The sequence below is a fragment of the Suricata suricatta genome, chromosome 15 (genome assembly GCF_006229205.1).
Source record: "Suricata suricatta isolate VVHF042 chromosome 15, meerkat_22Aug2017_6uvM2_HiC, whole genome shotgun sequence".
NCBI lineage: Eukaryota > Metazoa > Chordata > Mammalia > Carnivora > Herpestidae > Suricata > Suricata suricatta.
This window is the reverse complement of record NC_043714.1, coordinates 50,273,921-50,294,000: the sequence shown is the minus strand read 5'-3', so window position 1 is coordinate 50,294,000 and position 20,080 is coordinate 50,273,921. Positions and strand designations below refer to the sequence as shown.

Genomic DNA, 20,080 nt, shown 5'->3' with positions numbered 1-20,080 from the left:
TTAACATCCCTGAAACGTTAAGATAGGGCATCACATTTATAAAATAAGAAATAGCATAAATGGTTACCAAAAAGAAAAAAATTAAATGCCTGTGAAGTGAAACACATAATTGTTGAAATTTTCAAAATTAAATAGATAGAATAAACATTATGGCAACAGGTGAGAAACAAATTAATAGATAAAAAATAATAATATTCTAACATTTATTGGATCATTTACATGACAAGCACTGTTCTAACTACTTTGCAAACATTTTATTTAATTCTTTCTTACACTAGTCGAATAAGTAGTACTCTTATGATCCTTTTAGATACTATGTCTCAGCCATTGAAACAAGAGATGATGAGAGCCTACACTAAGAAGAACCAAGCATAGAGTTAGAAAACTGAAACTGATACTAACAGCAACGATAAAACACTAAAACGTCAACCATATATCATAAAGTCTAATAACATAAGAGAACAAATAATGAAGCACAACCACCACCTGAGGCATTTATTAAAGTCAGGTCTCCAATAATAGTATAACAAAGATGAACAATAAAGGGCCTTGAAAAATATGAACCCAAATATGAAATAGTGTCACCGGATATGTCTGTGAAAATCATCATTCCTTTATAGCAGTGTATTCCAAAGTTTATTTTGCAAAACAATAGTTCTACAGGATATTTTGTGGAAAATAAGGTTGGGAAAACTAAACACATGTCTTATCATTAGAGAATCAAATCATACACTAGCCAATTGAAGGCTTTCAGAAGTACTACAATAATGAAACCTGTTGACTTTTTAAAGAGTATAATCTCCTTTCCACCTAGATATTTAATCAGTATTAATATTATATATAAATATATATTTATTATATTTAAGTTAACATATAAAAACTAGTATATTTGTGTTGTATATATTATTATTTGAGGCAGATAACATATATGTGTTATGTATTATTATTTGAGGCAAATAATAGGCTGGAGCCATGTTTCTATTTATAGGAATCCAACTTGGTTATTCCGCTGACACATATTCAAAAGTATTAAATACAACTATAAAGTTGTTATTATGCTTTTCAAATATAGTTATTTTATAGGGAAAAAGAATGAAAATGAGAGAAGAAAATTCAAGGAGAAGGGTGACTTAGTTTAAGTATTGAAATAATATCAGTAATAATAATTATGTTATGAAAAATCTGAAATAAAACGTTTATTCTCCTTAATAAAGGAAAGCAAAATACAATAACTGCTGGAACCATGATCTACATAGGTAGAGATAACCAGATGCTTTGTGTTCACTCTCTGAGCTCTTTCTTGCTGCTGCAATTAAGGAGAGAAGGCTCACTGTTGTGCCAAATAAATTCAGAACCTCACTGCCACAAATGAAGGTTATTTTATGCTCATGTCTGAGTCTGATATGGATCAAGTGGCTCTCCTCTACGCTGTGATTCAGCAGTCGAGGCTGCCTTCATATTGTGGCTTCAAGGTCATTTTAGCCTCATACAGAGAGCAGAGAGCATGAAGAGTAAAATGGATAGAGACATCAGACCTTAACTATCTTATCCCAGAAGTCCACACTCATCATTTCCACACATACTCCATTCAAAAGAACTGGACATGTGGCTCCAAAGAGATGCAGCGGGTATATCCACACTTTTGGTTGTGTGTCTTTTTAATACGTTGGACCTTTTACCATTATTTCTCTTACCCCTTGTAACATTCATGTCCTGAAGCCTACTTTAATACAGCCACCACAGACTCTTTCTAATTAATGTTTGCATGATATATCTTTTCCTTATAACTGATCTATATCCTTATATTTATATCTCACTGTCATTATCTCTTGCTTGGATGATTATTATAAACTATTTGATTACACTAGCCTAGCTCTTCAATCTATCCCCCAAAATGATCTTCTTACAATCCAAACACTATCTTATTATTCTCCTACTTAAAAGCCACCAAGGGAATCTTGCTGTTTTTAGAATTAAGTCCACACACCGTATTCTTACTTGCCAGTCCATAGGTGACCTTTCCTCTACTGACATTTCCAAAATGGTTACATGACATTTTCCCCCTCACACTTTCTATTGAATTTTCTTCAGTTGCAGTAACTCACTTCTGAATTGTCACCCACTGTTCATCATGCTACCTCATTCTTCAAAAGGCTAATTTCTTTCTATACATGTCTCACCTAGATATTACATTAACTAGGAGTCAACTTTGACCTGCCAATTCTGAATTGGGTACTCTTCTGGTATGTTCCTGCTGTATCATCTATTCCTCTGTCAGAACACTGATGAAATGGCATTATCCATATCTGTTAAATTGGCACATCTCCCACCAGATTGTAAACTCCTTGAAAGTTGGGATGTATCCTTTCAGTGCACTGCTCTTCATCAGGCATTTAGCATAGAACCTTTGACATTCAATTAATACTTGAATGAATGGCTGAACCACTATATGTTATTAATGACTTGAACCAAAAATTACAGTGCAGTGATGGAACTATAAACTGGATCACCTCTCTGGAAAGGGATGTGATAAAGGACAGGGAGAGAGTTGAAGGGAATTGAAACGCTTTTTGAACCAATAATAAAAAAGATCATGGTAGTATGGTATCGGGGCCCTGCAAAATCATATATTTGCCCATCCTCCATGCATAACAATATTCCAAGTGAGACCAGGCTAGAAGAAACCATCTTCAAGTTCTTCTTAAGATAGGAGAATAAATCCTTAGACAGATATAAATTCTTAATGCAAAGATTCAAATCAGGTACTTGAAACCAGAATCCTCTCCAAAGGCATGTTTATCTTTCTACTGTGATCTCCTACACAGAGAACAATGTATGAAATAAAGAGTCACCTCCAATAATTTAGCTCTAAGAGAATATTCATGTAAACACATGTGGGTCAGGAATAGAACAGCTCCATGTCCCAGAAGCCTCTCCCTTTGCCTTCTCCAAATCATTATTCCCTCCATCCTTGCAAAGAGCCTCTCTATTGACATTTATGGTAACTACATTCTTGGTTTTCTTCACTGTTTCACCAAAATATTCTGGTATAGTTTTGCCTCTTTTACTAACTTAATATAAATGGAATTATACAACTATAATTGTATTTTTGTGGCTAAAATATAGCTTCATCCTTGCTATTGTTTCAGAAAATATTCATATTTATTAATTTTACCCTGAAAGTGCACATAATTTGATTCAGAGACAGATTACCATTTCTTACTTAAAAAGAAAATGATGACCATGTGGTTCCCAATATTCCAAGATTTACTCCTTGGACAATGTAATAAAAGCCCAATCAAATGTCTGATGTACACAAACTTCAAAGTGCATCACAAGTGAGGATCAGAAAAATTGATTTTGTCTGCTTATATACAGGAGCAAGAGAAAACTGCCTTCTTTTCTCCTCTCAGAAGGGGAGGGAAAAAAGTTTATTCCTTGGACACAAGAATCCCTGATTGGCACTTGACCATTTAGCTTTTATATTTTTTACCTTCACTTTTGTATTTTTTCATTCTTTTGTATCTTTTTGCTTAATTTGAGATGTTTTATTTTATTTTAAATTTGTTCATTTATTTATTTTGAGAGAGAGAGAAAGAATGTGTGTGTGTGCATGCGCATGTGCTTGCACAAGTTGGGGAGGAACAGAGAGAGGGAGAGAGAAAGAATCCTAAGAACTGTGAGATTCATCTCAGAACCATGAGATCATGACATGAGGCAAAGTCAAGAGATGGACACTTAACTGACTGAGCCACCCAGGTTCCCTGAGATGTTTTCTCTTGATCTCCAATTCACTAATTTCTCTTCACTGTGTCTAATCTCTTATTTCATCATTTGAGTTCTTAATTTTGATTATGTTATTTTTTATTTTTCATTTCAAGATCTCTGAAAAAATTCTTGATTTTGTCTATTTCATTAAGCACAGTAAATACAGCTATTTAAAATTCTCCAGTGTCCGAGGCCTCCCGTTGGTCTTTTTTTATTGCTTTCTGTTTCTGTTTCTGCATGTGATCTAATCTTCTGATGTGCTGGGTTTTTTGTTTGTTTTGCTTTTTTATCTTAAGATTATAGATTCTTGGAAAGTTGCAAAGATATTACAGAAAGATCTTGTATATCCTTCAGTTTCCCCCAATGTTACATTTTATGTAACTATATAGAATATCAAACAAAAAAACCGTTTACCACATGTGTAGATTTATGTAACCACAGCTGTAATCAAGATACAGAACTATTCCATCACCATGAAAATTTCTATGAAGATATCCCTTATAATAATAGTCAGACATACCCCTCACCCTCCACCATCCTTAACCCATGAGAAAAACTAATTTGTTTTCTATCTCTATAATTTTGTCATTTTGAAAGTGTTTTATACATATACATATTAAATTATAGAGTATGTGACCTTTAGAAATTGGCCTTTCTCATGGCTATTTTTTATTATGAGTCAGTGTATATACAAAATTGTTTGTAGAACTGGTCTGAGATGATGTAGGTTTTTCTTTTTTTTTTTCTTTCCAGAGAATTCTTTTGCCAAGTAACTGGTGTCCTAACGCTTTGAAATCAGCTTGGTTAAATTTTAGGGACTGACATTTTAAGACTGAAGTGTGCTCCCTGTGAGGGCCTATCTAGCGTCTGGCTCACACTGAGAGCAATTCCAACCCAGAGTTTAGAATGGACACCATCTTACTGGCGTCAATTGTAATTCACTACAATTCCTTCCTTTGGCAGACTCAGGACCCCAACCCTCACTCTCCGTGGCTTCTTAGCCTCTCTGCTCTTCCTTCTGTAAATGTCTAACAGCCCCAAGTAAAAGGAAGCTCCAAGCTTCTGACTTGCCTCTCTCAGCCTCTTTCCTTCTGAAGATTCTTGTCCAGTAATTATTCTCTATCTTGTTAAATCTGCATGACTTTAAGCACATGATTTTTATACACTTTGTCTAGGTTTTCTAATTATCCTCGGGAGTGGGTGGGTCTAAGTCACCTAGTTTCCTTATTACTGGAAATGAATGTTTTCTGTATTATGTTTCCTTTGACCCACACAGATTAAAATTTTTAAAATTTGAATTAAGATATTTTTAATCTTTTTTATTTTATTTGGTGGGAGGAGGGGGAGAGGGATAGAGAGAGAAAACCTTAAGCAGGCTCTGTGTTCAGCATGGAGCTGGATGCCGGGGCTTGATCCCACAACCCTCGGATTATGACATGAGCAGAAATAAAGAGTTGATGCTCAACTGACTCAGTCACCCAGGTGCCCCAATATTTTCAATTTTTGATACAAATTGGATTATCTGGTATTTATTGATATCTGAATTCACTCAAGACAAAAATCAGTTAAAGCAGTTAGTGGATACTGATCCTTTTAGGAAAAGCACTTGCTCTCAATTTGGCTGAAGTCTTCCCTGACACTAACTGTCTCTATCTGGTACTTTATTAATTTAAATAACATGTCTGCCTGGCCACTGTAAGCATTCTTATTTAAAAGAAACTTTCAAACTTAATATGACATTTTTGTTCTTAGAATTTAGTTAATAAATGAGATCATTACTCTAAATTTTATCATTTGTAGTCTTTTCTTCCATCATTCAGAAGTCACAGTTTGGGGCACAAAGTAAGTCATATTCCTTGTGACATTAATTGTCATTAAATGACTGAGCACCTACATAGCCAATTCTAAAAATGCCTTTCTCATCTCCATACAGCCTAGCATCTTCTGATAGCTCTGAACCTACTAAGGACATTTACAATCAGTTCTTATTACCACTGCTGAAAAGAGAAAGCTGGAAAGCATTCTCAGTCATCATTATAAGAGACTGATTTTACAGAAAAAGTCCCTTCATTACCCTTGATTTACTTGGTAGATTTACTTTTCAGAATCTGTTTTTTTACTGATTAATTTAGTGTAATCATGATTGTTCTTCCCAGACTCACAAAATATAAGCAAACAAAAAAATGTAACATACTAAACATTATGTAAGATCAACATCATTATTTAGACTTTAATATCACTATTTTACTAGTGTCAATTACTTAGGAACATGTTGCTCATGTATTTTGCTGTTTCATACCCATGTGTAGTTTCAAAAGTATAGAAAGAATATATTGGTTCTCAAAGAACTTAAATTTTATCTAGGAAGAGACACTACATAGAAAGCAATATAAAATATGCACGAAATAATTCTATATATGTAAAATGATTGTATAAAAGGAAATGTATTATGTCACGAGAATGCCAGTTAGAAGAGTAATAAGAAATTGGGGATGTTGAACAAGAAATGCTCTTAAATCTTGGAAAAGGTTCCTGGGTCAGAGTTTGAGGAAAAGTTTTAGATATGGACTTACAGGAGAGAGAGAGGTGAACTTATTCCAGCAAGTGGTATTTTGCAGAGTTTTTCTTTCCAAGAGCTCAGTCAGTCTACATATACTCTTTTTCTGAAGAATTTTGAATGAGATTTGCAGTATATGGCACAGAGTTGATTTTTTTTTAACACTCAATAATATGTAGACAGTCAAATGTACTATATACAGAAACAGGCCGTGAGAGAGAATCCTGTAGATAGATAATCATCTCCAGTGTCTGTTCTTTTTCCTTCACTCTATTCAATAGGAATATTGCACTTTCTGAAGGAGGTAGTAAGACATTTAATATATTAATACTGACTCAAGGAGCTTGCAATTGCTGTTAGAGGGTTAGGCACCTAAGTGAGAAGTTGAACAATATGCAGTGGTTATAGACATACAAGAAATGTCACAAGGCAGTGGGTGATAAATACAAAAAAATATCAGGGCTGACAAGTCTTAGTAAAGCTCATCGGAGGCAGAATCTTTAGGGGGCTGGGTTGGAGGAAAAGGGATTCATAAAAGTGATACAACTTAGAATCACTTCAGTAGGGAAACCATAGAGGTCCTCTAAACCAACTAGATGGATGTCTTCCATGGTATCACTAATAAATGGTTCTTTCTTTATCCTCTCCAGTAATACAGAATTCACTTTCATGAGACATTCTATTTCAAGTTCCTAAAAAGAATGGTATTCTTTATAATCAGCCCCAAATCAACCCTCTTGTTAAATGTAATAGTGCTACCCAAAGCTTCCCAGCCCCTGTGTCCGCCATCCGTAGGTGCTCCCTTGTATTACAGACATGTTGGCTTATTTATTCCCTTGGCCCTTCTAGCTGTACTGCAGGGCCTGAAGTAGCCACAGCACTATGGCCCTGAGAACCTCTTATGCTTATCCCTGTGCAGTAAATATTGTTGCCTCTTATGCACGCTGTGCTGTGAAGCATTGCTCAGTATACTGTGGTGGTGAAGAGGTCTGGGTCCTGGAATCAGACAGACCCAAGTTAGAATCTTGGCTTTATCAGTTATTAGTTCTGAAATCTTGGGGCAGAGCCTCCACCTTTTCAATTCTCAATTTCTACATTGCAAAGTGGGTACAATAATATGTGCTCCCTTATAGAGTTGGTGTAAGAATTAAAGATGAGAACGCATTAGGAATAATAAATACTACTATTATTGTCATTGATTCTGTTTTTACCCTTTTAACCTCTTCCTTTTTACAAATCTCAAATTATTTAAAGCTAGTTTTTGTTTCCTCTAAGTCTCTTCTAACTAAATATCCCAAGTTCCTTCAGTGTCTGCCTGTCCAATGTGAATTTAAGTTTCTGCAACTTCTCAATTGCTCTCTTCTTAATATCCTATGGTGTCTTTGTGTTCCCTCTTGAATGTAAAGTGCTAAAAACAGAATGTATCCCTGCAGGTGTGGTTTGAAGAGATAATCCTCAAAGGATGAAAAAATAGGTGATCGAAAGAAGGATATTCTCACCGGGAAAAAGAGTAATAAGCAATGGAGAGGAAACCACAAATACACATGGCATGCTTCTCAACAAATAGGCCTACCTGGCTAAAAGGGATTCATGGGGAAAAAAGATCTTAAAGGGGCTGAATTGTGAAGTCCCTGGAACTATGATACTATGGATTCTATTAATATAAAGGAAAACCAACAAAACTATCATTATAGAAGATTGACTTACCACTTGAAAGTAAAACTACAGTTTATGTGAGCTACTCACAAGTAGCAAAAAGTTACATTGCAGCCCTTCTTTTGCTTCCCTCAGATGAAAACAATCAATAACCCTACAATAGTCCCAAATGTGATGTCGAAAACTTGGAGATGATCCACAAGCCACACATTCCTTTTGGCTGTTGGCTGCTGCAATCCACTATGGTTACAAAGGTGGGTGACCCAAAGAGGCTACTTTGGTCTATCCGGGGAGTCATAACTTAGTAGCTCTACCTACAGATTTCCTTCATTCCCAATCGTTTCTTTTCTTGCCTTCTGGTCTTTCTTCCATTCATTCAATTAGTGTAATGCTTAGAACCTTTTGGAGTTCATGCTCTACCTCTGCTGAGTACCAAGTGTACAACTTTGAACAAATCACCCAGCTTCTTTGTAACTCAGTTTCCTCTCCTGTAAAAATTAATTAATAATTTTTTGTAGGATTTTAAAAATTAATTGTGAACATTAAATGAGTTAATGTATCTAAAATAATAAGAAAACCTGGCAGTAGCGAGTGTTATTTATGTTGATTTCTATTATTTTGGGTCATTATTATTCATAATTCAACATATACAAGACACTTGGTTAGGCACAGAGGATGCATAGGCAAAAAGGACAATTCCTTCACTCAATGGTCATATGTCTTCTGATTTTGTGGGCAAGGCAATGACTTTGGAAGCACATTCCTGAACAAAATTTATTAGCTACCATTTATTGTCTTTGTAACCTTAGATGAAACAATTCCTCTGAGCCTCTTTCCTCATCGGTAGAATGAGGATTAATAAAATCTACTTCGAAGATCTGTTCTATTAAATAGGCCAAAATATGCATACTGCCTGGCACAGTGCTGGAACTAAATATCCACTAAATATGCACTCCTTCCCCCATAATCCTGTGGCCCTACCTGGCTGGATGAGGCTGGAGGACTCATCCTTGAGTTTAGGACCCAGCGATTTCTTCCGAAGTGCCAATCAGGAGTGTGAAGTAAGAGCGGGAATGTCTTCAGGAAGGGCTAAAGCGAGGAGGAGTGAGAAAGAACTGGGTGGGGCGCGGAAGGAGACCGCCCCTGGACTACAACTCCCGGGATGCTCAGCAAGAAGGACGGCCCCGCCCCGCCTCTCCCAACCCGCACAGCAGGCGCTGCCCACCCCGTGGAGCCCAGCGGCACGCTGAGGCTACAAGTGCCACGGCTGGTAGTCGGGGGACTTTCCCGAGGAGCCGCGCAGGAACGGGCGCGCGGTGTTCAAGCCGCACGTGGTGGTCAAGGCAGGGGTGAGTGACGGGAGAGTGGGACCGGGAGGAGGCGCTGGGGCGAGGGAGAGACCCCGGGAGCCTGGCGGAGCAGGGGAGCAGCGGAGCGCGTCCCCACTCCCTGCCCAAGGTGCTTGCCTTGCCTCGGGGTATTTGGCGAACGCAGCCGGACTCTGGGTGCCCTGAGGTTCACCCGGAATGGATGGATTGATCCCGCAGGGGGCACCGCTTCCCGGCGCTTGCTGACCTCCCTCCCCGCACCGTGAGCGCTGGACGGATTCCCGAGGTCGCCTGCCCTGACTAGCCTCGCCCGTATTAGTTAGTTCCAATGCAGATATTAATGCTATTAGTTAATGGCACACGGAGGAGGCAAAGTGCTGTACCCTCGCTTTGAGGGGCAATTTCATTAACCGCGCTCTTAACTAGAGAGACGGAGAAGTAGGAGACGGAAGGAAAGAGCCTTTAGCTGGTCCCATGGGATTATCCATTCTCTACTGAGGATGGAAGCCCCGGATTACGGAGCTGCACAGGGAATCGACTGTGCAGCTAGTATATCTCCGATGGAAAGCAGAGTCTATCTTTTCTTTAAAAAGAGAGAGAAGCAGGAGAAGGGAATTAAGTGGAGATTTCTTACCCTCTTTGTTATAAATGGGAAGTCCCATAAGGGATCCTGCCGATTTTATTTAAAAAAAAAAAAAAGTCCAATGTGATGAGTTAATCGTGCCAAAAGTTAATCAGAGCGCCTCACGTCTGAGGGAACTGCGAGATGATTTTTCATTTCAGGAATTGATCAAATCCATTATCACCACTTCCTTCCTGGAAGCATCCAGCTGTCGGGATCTGTGTATACTTGCTAAAGGAAAGTTCTGATGTTCTGATTCAGTTGAATGTTTTTTGCACTAGGTGGTTTTCTGTTTTGTTTTTCTGTTTTAGCTACAGAGAAACTTTAATAATAGGGGAGAAGTGGTTTTGGTAAAAAAAAAACTCTAATGTAGAGCTGAAAGGATGTGGATTCCCTCTCCTGTATTTTAAGTGAGTTACCGGGTGGATCTTAGGTAAGCCTTACTTGAGCATCTGTGTGGGTTACCAGCTGTTGGAGCTGTAGATTGTGAGCATAATAAGCCCCCAGACCATGGGCTGAATCAGTTATTACTGGGAAGCAAAATAAGGAGGACCCTTGCTTCAAACTGCTATACTTGGTGACAGTGAAAAGTGAGTTTATTCCTTCAGAGGATGGTAAAGTCAGAGAAAGATGGGCAGTTTTCTGCTCAACCCAAAGTTCTGTCACAGAAAGATCCCATGCTGTGGTGCGGCTCAGGGCATGTCATGGATACAAAGTTCCAAAGGTAATCTTGGAACTTCCGGAAATAACTTCTCACCTGTTTACCTCAACAGAACTGTTGACTCTCTGGGTTTATAATTTGTCTTTTAGTCAGTTTACTTCTAAGTAAAAACTTTTGGATGGTCAATTTACCATGCATGTTTGTTAGCAAAGTATGCAGAGGGAGAGGAACTCAGACCCATTCAGACACAGTGAGCAAGACGTGTACCTAGAGCAGGTAGGTATGTTGGGGGGAGGGGTGTGGAGTGGGCTGGCCCCTCGTATTTGGCAGTGATCACACAGTAAGGTGTATTGTCTGCACACTTCTGGGTCCAGAACAAACTGGTGCCATGTAGCCACAGGGCTGAGAATGAAAGCACAGGAACAAGCAGATACAAGGTTGTGTGACCACGATCATTGGATATATGACGATAAGGTCAAGAGAGGTGGCTGGTTAAGCCAGCCATCTTTTACCCACTTCAGAGCTACTCTAATCTGTGTTAGAATCTGTTCTGACCTAAAGATAGTGTAAACGTAATTTAACTGAATTGTTGAGAAGTGTGTGCTTCCCCAGGTTCTCCAGAAAATCGCGGCTCTGCTAAAAAAGGGCCCTGCCTTTCTCATTTGTGTGTCTCTGCAGGAAACTTGCCTTCTTATTTGAGGGATCCTGTCACAGTAATGTGTGAGTCCTTGGATAAATTTGGCTTGGTGACGGCAATGCTTTCTTCAGAGACACTGCTACTTCCTCTGTATTCCTTTTCTACCCTGACCTAAGCTTTTCAGCGTTAATCCCGGTGATAAGTCAGAGGATTTGCCCTTTTCACACTTTCTTGCCACTAGGTATCCTCTCCTTTATTTTACCCGTTTTAGGAAGAACTGGGGCTGAGGTGTCTACGGTTGTGGCTGAAAAGGAGATGAGGACCTCAGGAGCCATACTCTTGGCAGTGCAGCCTTAGCTTCTGTTGGGTTCTTATCTGTGTTGCTATTGGCAGAATTTTCAGAAGCCGCTGGGGGATGTCTGACTAGCTCCCATGGAGCTCCACTGCCTTGCTAAGAAGAGCAGCCAGGCAGTCCTGTGCGATGCTGGGGACTGGCATTCAGGAGGCCCTCCTGGTGGCCAGGCAGATGCAGCAGCCATCAAAGCTGCTCTCTGCTGCCAGAGACACTGTACGTCGACACCAAGAGCAGCTGAGATGGGAGGGTCTAAACTTAGCCCTTCTCCAGCATCCCCCTCCTCCTCTCCGCAAGACAGAGTTATTCAGACAGACTCCTTGCCACCAGGACCTCTCAACTCAGGGAACAACCAAGTAACAGCAGGGCGGAAAGTCTGCAACTGCTGCAGCCAGGAATTAGAAACTTCTTTTACTTGTGTGGATGAGAATGTCAACTTAGAGCAAAGGAACCGATGCCCCCCTTCAGCAAAAGGGAGCGATCACCTGGGAGACCTTGGCTGGGGAAATCCAAATGAGTGGTCCCACGAGGCTGCCATTTCCTTGATATCTGAAGACGAGGATGATATAAGTTTGGAAGCCACGTCTTCAGGGAGGTCCGTGGACTATGGTTTCATCAGTGCCATCTTGTTCTTGGTCACTGGCATCTTGCTGGTGATCATCTCTTACATTGTTCCACGGGAAGTGACTGTGGATCCCAGCACTGTGGCAGCCCGGGAGATGGAACGCTTGGAGAAGGAGAGCGCGAGGTTGGGGGCTCACCTGGACCGCTGTGTGATTGCGGGACTCTGCCTGCTCACTCTTGGGGGCGTCGTTCTGTCCTGTCTGCTAATGATGTCTATGTGGAAAGGGGAGCTCTATCGTCGCAGCAGGTTTGCCTCTTCCAAAGAGTCTGCAAAACTCTACGGTTCTTTCAACTTCAGGATGAAAACCAGCACGAATGAAAACACCCTGGAACTGTCCTTGGTGGAGGAGGATGCTCTTGATGTACAGAGTTAATTCTGGTTGTGAACTTCTTGAGGGTCTGTGTTAGCATTTTCTATGAAAACCAACCAACCAACCAACCAATCAACTACATTTCTTAAAATTAACAGTGCAGTTTGTTTGCTTGTCAGGAAACACTTATTTCCCAAATGAACAGCCAGTGAATGTTTTTGTTCTACATGTATTTTTTTATTTACAAGAAAAGCTATGTTAAGATGCATTATGAAACTACGACCAGCTACACCTGTCCTTCTAAAGAGCTGAGATTAATTAACATATAACAGCTTCTATTTCTATAGCAAAATATTTCTAACAACCACTGTACAAATGATTTATTTTACATGATATGGGGTACTATTCTTTGGACATTAGGAAGTCCTGCACACAGTAGGATCAACTAGTAACTTATTTTGTGAAAAAGAACTTAAGCACTAATCGCATAATGAGGCTTACCTTTAATTCTCAAAGGTGCTTTTTCATTCTCTTGCTAAATTTTTTCTTCCTCTAATTTGGCTGAACACCAAAATATAGGGTTTTGAATTTGAATATTTTGAAGCTTGAGGATGTTGATATTTTTAAAAATGCAAGAACACATATGTTGTATTTAAAATTATTCCTGTGCTCAGAAGTGGTACTAAGTCATTAGAATAAACTTTCTAGTAAAAGAAAAATATGTAAATCATTATTAGACCTCTCTGAATTTAACTCAGAATGTTAGTGCCAGATATTAGCTGGTGTTGCATGTCCATTTTCTAGATAAAGGAAAAATAATTGCTTCTGTAAATTTTATTTTCTGTGTATGGTTTATCCATCATACAGGTTACCCGGGCTTTTGAAGTCTTTTCTGGTTCTCACACCAGAGAGGCACAGCATAAGACATTTTTAATATATTTCCAGACATATCAAACCCTCTAGGCAGGTCAGAGTCCTGATTAGCTCAGACACACATACTCAGGTGATGTTTCGTTGTTGTTGATTGGAGAAAAGCTCCAATACAGTTGCAGCTAGACTCTTAGAGACTTTTAGAAATTGACTTACTCTAGGCCAAGCGGCAAGCTGTTGCCCCAGGATGGAAGTAGTCCTTAAGCCCACAGCCAAAAAAGTTAGAAGAGAAGAGTGACACAGAGAGAAGAAACACTGTTTCAGTGGGAACTGCATCCTCACCAAAACTCGTCTCCTCCTAACCTGGTCTAAGTGTCTCTCTCAGGTCCTCATCCAGGCCCTTGGCTACTGTGACACCTTGTCTCATGGCGTTTACACTTGCTCGATGAGAGGCATGATGGGCGAAGTGGTCACAACTTTGCAAAACAGACACCCAGTGATCACACTAACACACGGTCTCCATACGGTTATGGTTCGGGAAGGGGTAGGAAGTGCAGTCTCAGAAATAATTTGCAATTTGCAGTTAATCCTGGAGGTGTTTCCATCCTCCCACTGCAAGAGCTCTTCCACTTCATGTATTACCAGGATCTGACAGAGGACTAGACTCGGGATGGAGTGGGAGGGCAGAGATGGGTGAGCGAGAACATGATTTCTTTAGAGATTCTAAAGCCTAATTCTAATGCCTGAAGTTTTTGTTATTGAAAACTGGAATATGTGGGTGACTTTGGCTGGCAGAGTGTGTGAGTCAGGATGTTTATGTGAATGAGCTCCTGTGGCTGTCATATTGATTTGATGATTTAGGTACACTGTGTGTTCCTAAGGGTTAAGATGAAATGCAAAAAGGTGGAATCAGAGGATAGTAAAAAATAGGGCAGGTATGTGAAAGATTTATTAGGTAAAAATGAGAATTTATATGGACATCAGAAGTTAGATGTAGCTGAATTACCTTATCCTATATAATAGGCTATTAACTGACTTGGAAATAATTGGGACATCATAAACTTGAGTTTTGTTTTCTATTGCTGGTTCTTTGTGCTTTTTGAACAAAGTTTTTGTTTTATTGTGATTCTCGTGTCATGATTTATGTTGAAGCTGGCTTACCAGCCATATAAATTTAATATTTTGAAGGTTTATAAATTATCACATTCTAGACTGCTTGGGGACCCACTGTGCATTCAGTTGAGGCAATAAGGTAACAATACCGTTGGCTGGGAGGTGGGTCTGAGCTGTGTGTCTTTAAAAAAAATACACTAAAAAATAACACTTGTTCTTAAAAGCTAAGTGGGATCAACTGAGTTATGTTTTTATTTTTTGGAGAAACATGATTAATTAGCCAAATTGCAGGCTAAATAATTAATGTGCAGCCCGATTTTCAGCTCATGAAGGAAGACAAATTTGAGAATCAAGCGTTAGTAAGTTTTTCAATTATGTAAAACTGGATAAAGGAGAAAAAGCCAGAACTTTTCATTTGGAAACATTTGATGAATCTTACAGTGCTACCAAATCACATATAGTTCTATATGTGACCTAAAGGATATATGTATCTATATACGTATATATCCCATTATATCTGTATATGTATCCCAACTAGGAAGATGTATGTACAAGGAAAGACCTAACGAGTCAGAATATATTTCTTCCTTCCCTTCCTTAAGATTCAAACTGGAAGTATAGTAATCAATGCTTACTTATTTCAACATTATTTAAATATGTCCATAGATAGGACACGTCTCTTTCAAGGTTCTACTTACGTGATGGCAGACCATTACTCCAAAAAGAACCAATTCAGAAAATCATCTGAACATTTCCTACAGTGCAGTGTTGACACAGCTTAAGCAGCTTTCCTCCAGTATTCCCTTGGATAGCCCCAGTCCATCCTATCAGTGCCTCAATTCAAGATGATTAGCTGAATAAAAGCCATTGTAACATAAGCAACAAAAAGCCCTGGACTTTAGACACTATTGTTTCCAATCCAAATCAGAGGCTTTTGGCTCTAAATATATTTACTTAGAAGTACTTTGGCAAGATCAGGTGATATATGTTACATACCTTGAACAGATGATAGCTATGGTGTTGTTGGTCTTGGATCCTTCATGGAGATTATGACCTTACATCTATCTTTTTAACATGGTGCTGTTTGTTGTCTAGGAGAGTTTTTATTGCTGGATATGGCACAGCAAAACTTTTTCAGAGGTCTGTGGTTTAGGTCTTAAACTTTTTATCAGATGTTAAAAAACTAAACTAAGTCACTTTCCTAAGCTTAAAAGAAAGCGGTTCATTGTTCAGCAATGCGGTCCAAAGAGTGAGTACCAGAGTGAAAGCTGGCTTCTCCATTACTACTGGGATCTACATGCTAATGGACAGTTAGTCCTTCTAATGACTTTATTTATTTATTATTATTTTAAATGTTTGCATATTTTTGAGAGAGACAGTGTGAGTGGGGGAGGGGCAGAGAGAGACAGGGACAGAGGATCTGAAGCGGGCTTTACTCTGACAGCCAGACTCTGTGCTGACAGCAGCAAGCCCACCGTGGGGCTGGAACTCGTGAACCATGAGATAATGACCTGAGCCAAAGTCAGATGCTCAACCTACTGAGCCACTCTGGTGCCCCTGATCCTTCTACTGGCTTTAATAAAAGAGTCCTTCTTAGGGCTTAGATACTTGCCTGATATCAGTATCACATGCTTGATGGCTGCTTAAAATATCCGAGCTTAAAATACTTCCCTCTCATAGTTATTTGTTTTAGGGACCCAATTGGACCAGTGCTGGTACATGTCCTTTGAGGTGCAAATTTAGACAAAGAGATCGCTCTATTAAATTCATTTATGCCTTCCCTTTGTCCTCCAGTGTAAGGGAAGTGATTGAGTGAGCACTACGCCAGCTGAACATCAGGAATTAGAGTCTGAACCCAAGCGGCTCTACTTTTTGTTACTTCTTGCGACAGGCAAAAATTCTAGACAAGAAGAGTTGAACATTTCAGCCTTCACCTTTCATATGTGCAGTGACAGGCATATGGAAAACCTTACCTGGATTAGACATCTAGAGTTAGAGAAAAAAATGTTCTATATATTTATTAGGAGAAGGTTTTTCAATCTGAAGGTCAGATTCCATTGCAGCAATTACTGCCACCACAAAAATGTGGTCTGACCAAAGAGATTCACAACCTTCACCAATGGTTCACCTATTCAGCAAGATTTAATACCACCAGCTAGATTCCACTGTGACAAAGGAATAAGACAGATCCTTACAGTTCTCTGTAGTGGGGTTTGACCTTTCCCAGAACTGGGCCTAAAGAATGACTACAATGAAAAGAATTATAATGAAGTCTCACTGGCTTTTCCCAGCATTAAAGGGTTCATAAATAAGAAAGAGAATTAACATATCTTTGTCTTTCAGCTGGTTTTCAGCTATATCATTTTATGGTTCATAATACTCTATAATATTCTCTCCTTCTAACTTTTATGGGCAGAAGCCTTGGGAAATAATTTGCCTGATCTGTGTACTGACACTGTAAAAAGTAAGATGTTCTTTTAAATATGTAAAGGTGATTTCAATAATGTGTGGTTTACATTTAAGAACAGACCTGTGGTTTATGTTTATTAATGTGTAAGTTTATGTCCACTCAAGTCTATGTATGTATTAGGAGAATGTTTTATAATTATAGAACTGTAATATCCAAAGGTACTGATAGAATAATTTTCTTATAGGAAACTTGGCATGCCTTACGTTGACTTTAAGGATAACAGAAGTCTTCTACAGGTCATGAATGAAGAATTTAGAATCAGCCTCAGAATGAGATGCCATAATTACATAGATCTCTTTTGGCTGGTCAGCATCTCACAGATGTCTGATTTACTTTTTTAACTGCTCAGTTTCAGGCTCATAAGAGTGTGGCATATTTAGCAGTTATTTTACCATGAATTATTGTTTTATTTCAAGGAAGTATGGGCAGCAGACAGTACTTTCCTTTGCTCCAGGTTTTAGTAATTCTCCTGTGTTTTGGGAAGAGCCAGTCTTATTCTCCCATTGCCATATTTATGCTTCCGAGCCAAGCGCTGAACAAATGTACAAGAACGCAGCGATTGATTATTCCTATATAGTATATTGAGTTTCTATTTTGCGGTTTCCATCATGCTATTAATTTTATTTTTCTTGCCAAACAAGAAAAATAATGTGATGTTGATTATGTGTTTGAATATTCTAAAAGGGGCAGTTATTAAGGTTATGGGCTTTTTCTTTGGGCATGTGATGCCTTATATGTTGTTAGCAAGTGTTTCATATCATTTTAAAATAAAACTTTATTAAGATGTTTCATTGTGTTTGTTAACTTTTATTTATTTGAATATGTGATGCTGATTTGGTCTTTTAAGATTGTATTTGAAATTATTTGTCCAAAAAAATTAAAAGTAATATTTATCCTGATTCCAATGTCATTTTTTCTTGCTACCATATCATTGAGCAATGTAAACCATACTTTTATTATTTTACCTTTTATGAAATAGTCAAAGCTATATGGGTTTACTCAGTATTAAACTTAAAGAGTGAATTGCATAATGTGGGAAAAACACATGAATTGTATTTATTGATGTTTTTAAAAATGCCTACCTAAATACCTAGAAAGCTTTTAGATGAGAAAAAAAATCAAATTAACTTATGATCCTTTTAAATTTCTCTTAATCTACTTTTGATCTCCATTTTCATTTGAAGATGCATAATATTTAATATTTATATTATTAAGTGAAATTTTATCCTTATTATATATTAGTATTGTCAAGGCTGAGCATTCTAAGGGGACACTTTAAAATGAGGCTTCATATATTGCTCCAGTTATTTAAAATTTGGATCAAAATTCTTATGTTCTATAAAGGAAAAAAAACCTAGTTTATACACACACACACACACACACACACACACACACACAGACATATAATGTAGTTTTATGTAGTTTGTGTGAGAAGACCTTTTTTCTTTCCTTTTTTTTTTTAAACCACCTCTGATCATTTGGAATGAGCTACATAACGCTGCTACAATTCCACAGTATCTTGTTACATGACTCTTAAGGGTCTCAGAGGCTCTCAGAGACCTGACTTAGCTACCTTTTCAAATGTTGCTGGTTGTCAAGTTGGAGGGAAAAAGAGTTTGAACTGGCAACTTGCTAGCCAGTACTAATGACATAGTTCCAGTCAAACCAGGAAATGCAGTTCCATCAGTGCCCCGAAATGGGGAGAACTTAGGGCTGTGGGCAAACATTAATAACCACCATAATTTCTATGGTCTTTGTGTTGTTAAAGCATATTATGTATAATCATAAAAATTCCTACATTCTCTGACGACCACTTGATCCACTTATAGTATTTTTATACTGAGAGCAAAAAATCCCCCAGAAAAACAACAACAACAACAACAAAAGTATCCTAAAAACTCCCAGAAACCTAGAATTCAGTAATGCTTTTTAAAGAAGGAAATGATCACGATTTACTTTAAGATTACCTATTATGATTTTGTTGTATTATTTTATCATAAAAATTAAGAGATTAAAATACCAATCCCAATTCTTTCAGCTCATGAGCAGAAGGAAGCACTTTCTTAATTTCTTATCATATATGCTATGAAATTTGTCCCTTACTAAACTCTCACAACATTCCTGTGAACCAAGAACTATTATCTGCATTTTAAAAATTAAAGACAGACTCAAGAACATTAGATAACTGGTCAAAGTTATACAACTCATAAGCAGTAGAGAAAAGATTGAAACCTAGGACAACATAACTAAAAAGTCATTACTTATTCCAGGTTAGAAGAATATTACCCTTCTTTCAACAAGAACAAGACATTCTATACTAGCTATTTAATTTTGTATTCATCATTTTTAAAGTCAGGTAATAGTCATGGGGTTTGAGAAATAAGAGACTCTTTCTGTAAGGCAATCGTACTAATGTTTTGTTTTAGAGAACATAGCCATTTCTCAAAATATAAAACCAAATTAAATCTATCAAAACCCACAGCCATTCTACTCACTGTCCCCACTGAGGTTCAGATAAGCTTATACTGATAGTTACCTTGCAGCTGAAAAGAAAATGTAGTTATTCATATGAGAACAGTAGTTCTCATAGGATTTACATGCTCTCTGGTAAGGAGCTCAAAGATGGAAAGAAAGTCCTATTTGAGTGCTCACTATGTGCCAGGCATCCACTTTCATGTAGTGTCTTGCTAAACCTTAACACATGGTATAATCAGAATTATAATTTCCCATAATCAGGGAAACAAATGACTTGAAGTTTGAATGCCTGCTCCTCTACTCTTGTCAAGTCATCTGAGTCTTAGTTTTTCTTTTTAAGTTTATTTATTTATTTTGAGAGAGAGAGAGCACAAGCAGAGAGGGACAGAGAGAAAGAGACAGATAGAATCCTGAGCAGGCTCCACACCGTCAGTACAGAGCCCAGTGGGGGCTCAACTCTTGAACTATGAGATCATAACCTGAGCCAAAGTCAGGGGTCAGATGCTTAACAATTTGAGCCACCCGGGCCCTTCAAGACCTAGTTTGTTCATTTGTAAAATAGAGATAATAGTGTTTGCTTTGCAGGATGAAACTTAGAAATGATAAATAAGACGAAGGCTGAGAGGGAACCCTGTC

The 20,080-nt window shown here is 38.2% G+C and overlaps 1 protein-coding gene across 1 annotated transcript; it reads left to right on the top strand.

The window, feature by feature from the left end:
• Positions 1-11,661: 11,661 nt before the first annotated feature.
• TMEM74 (transmembrane protein 74) lies at positions 11,662-12,631 on the top strand. The gene has a single exon (XM_029923677.1). It carries the CDS (start codon positions 11,662-11,664, stop codon positions 12,577-12,579), a length of 918 nt encoding a protein of 305 aa, XP_029779537.1. The 3' UTR covers positions 12,580-12,631.
• The last annotated feature ends 7,449 nt before the right edge of the window (positions 12,632-20,080 follow it).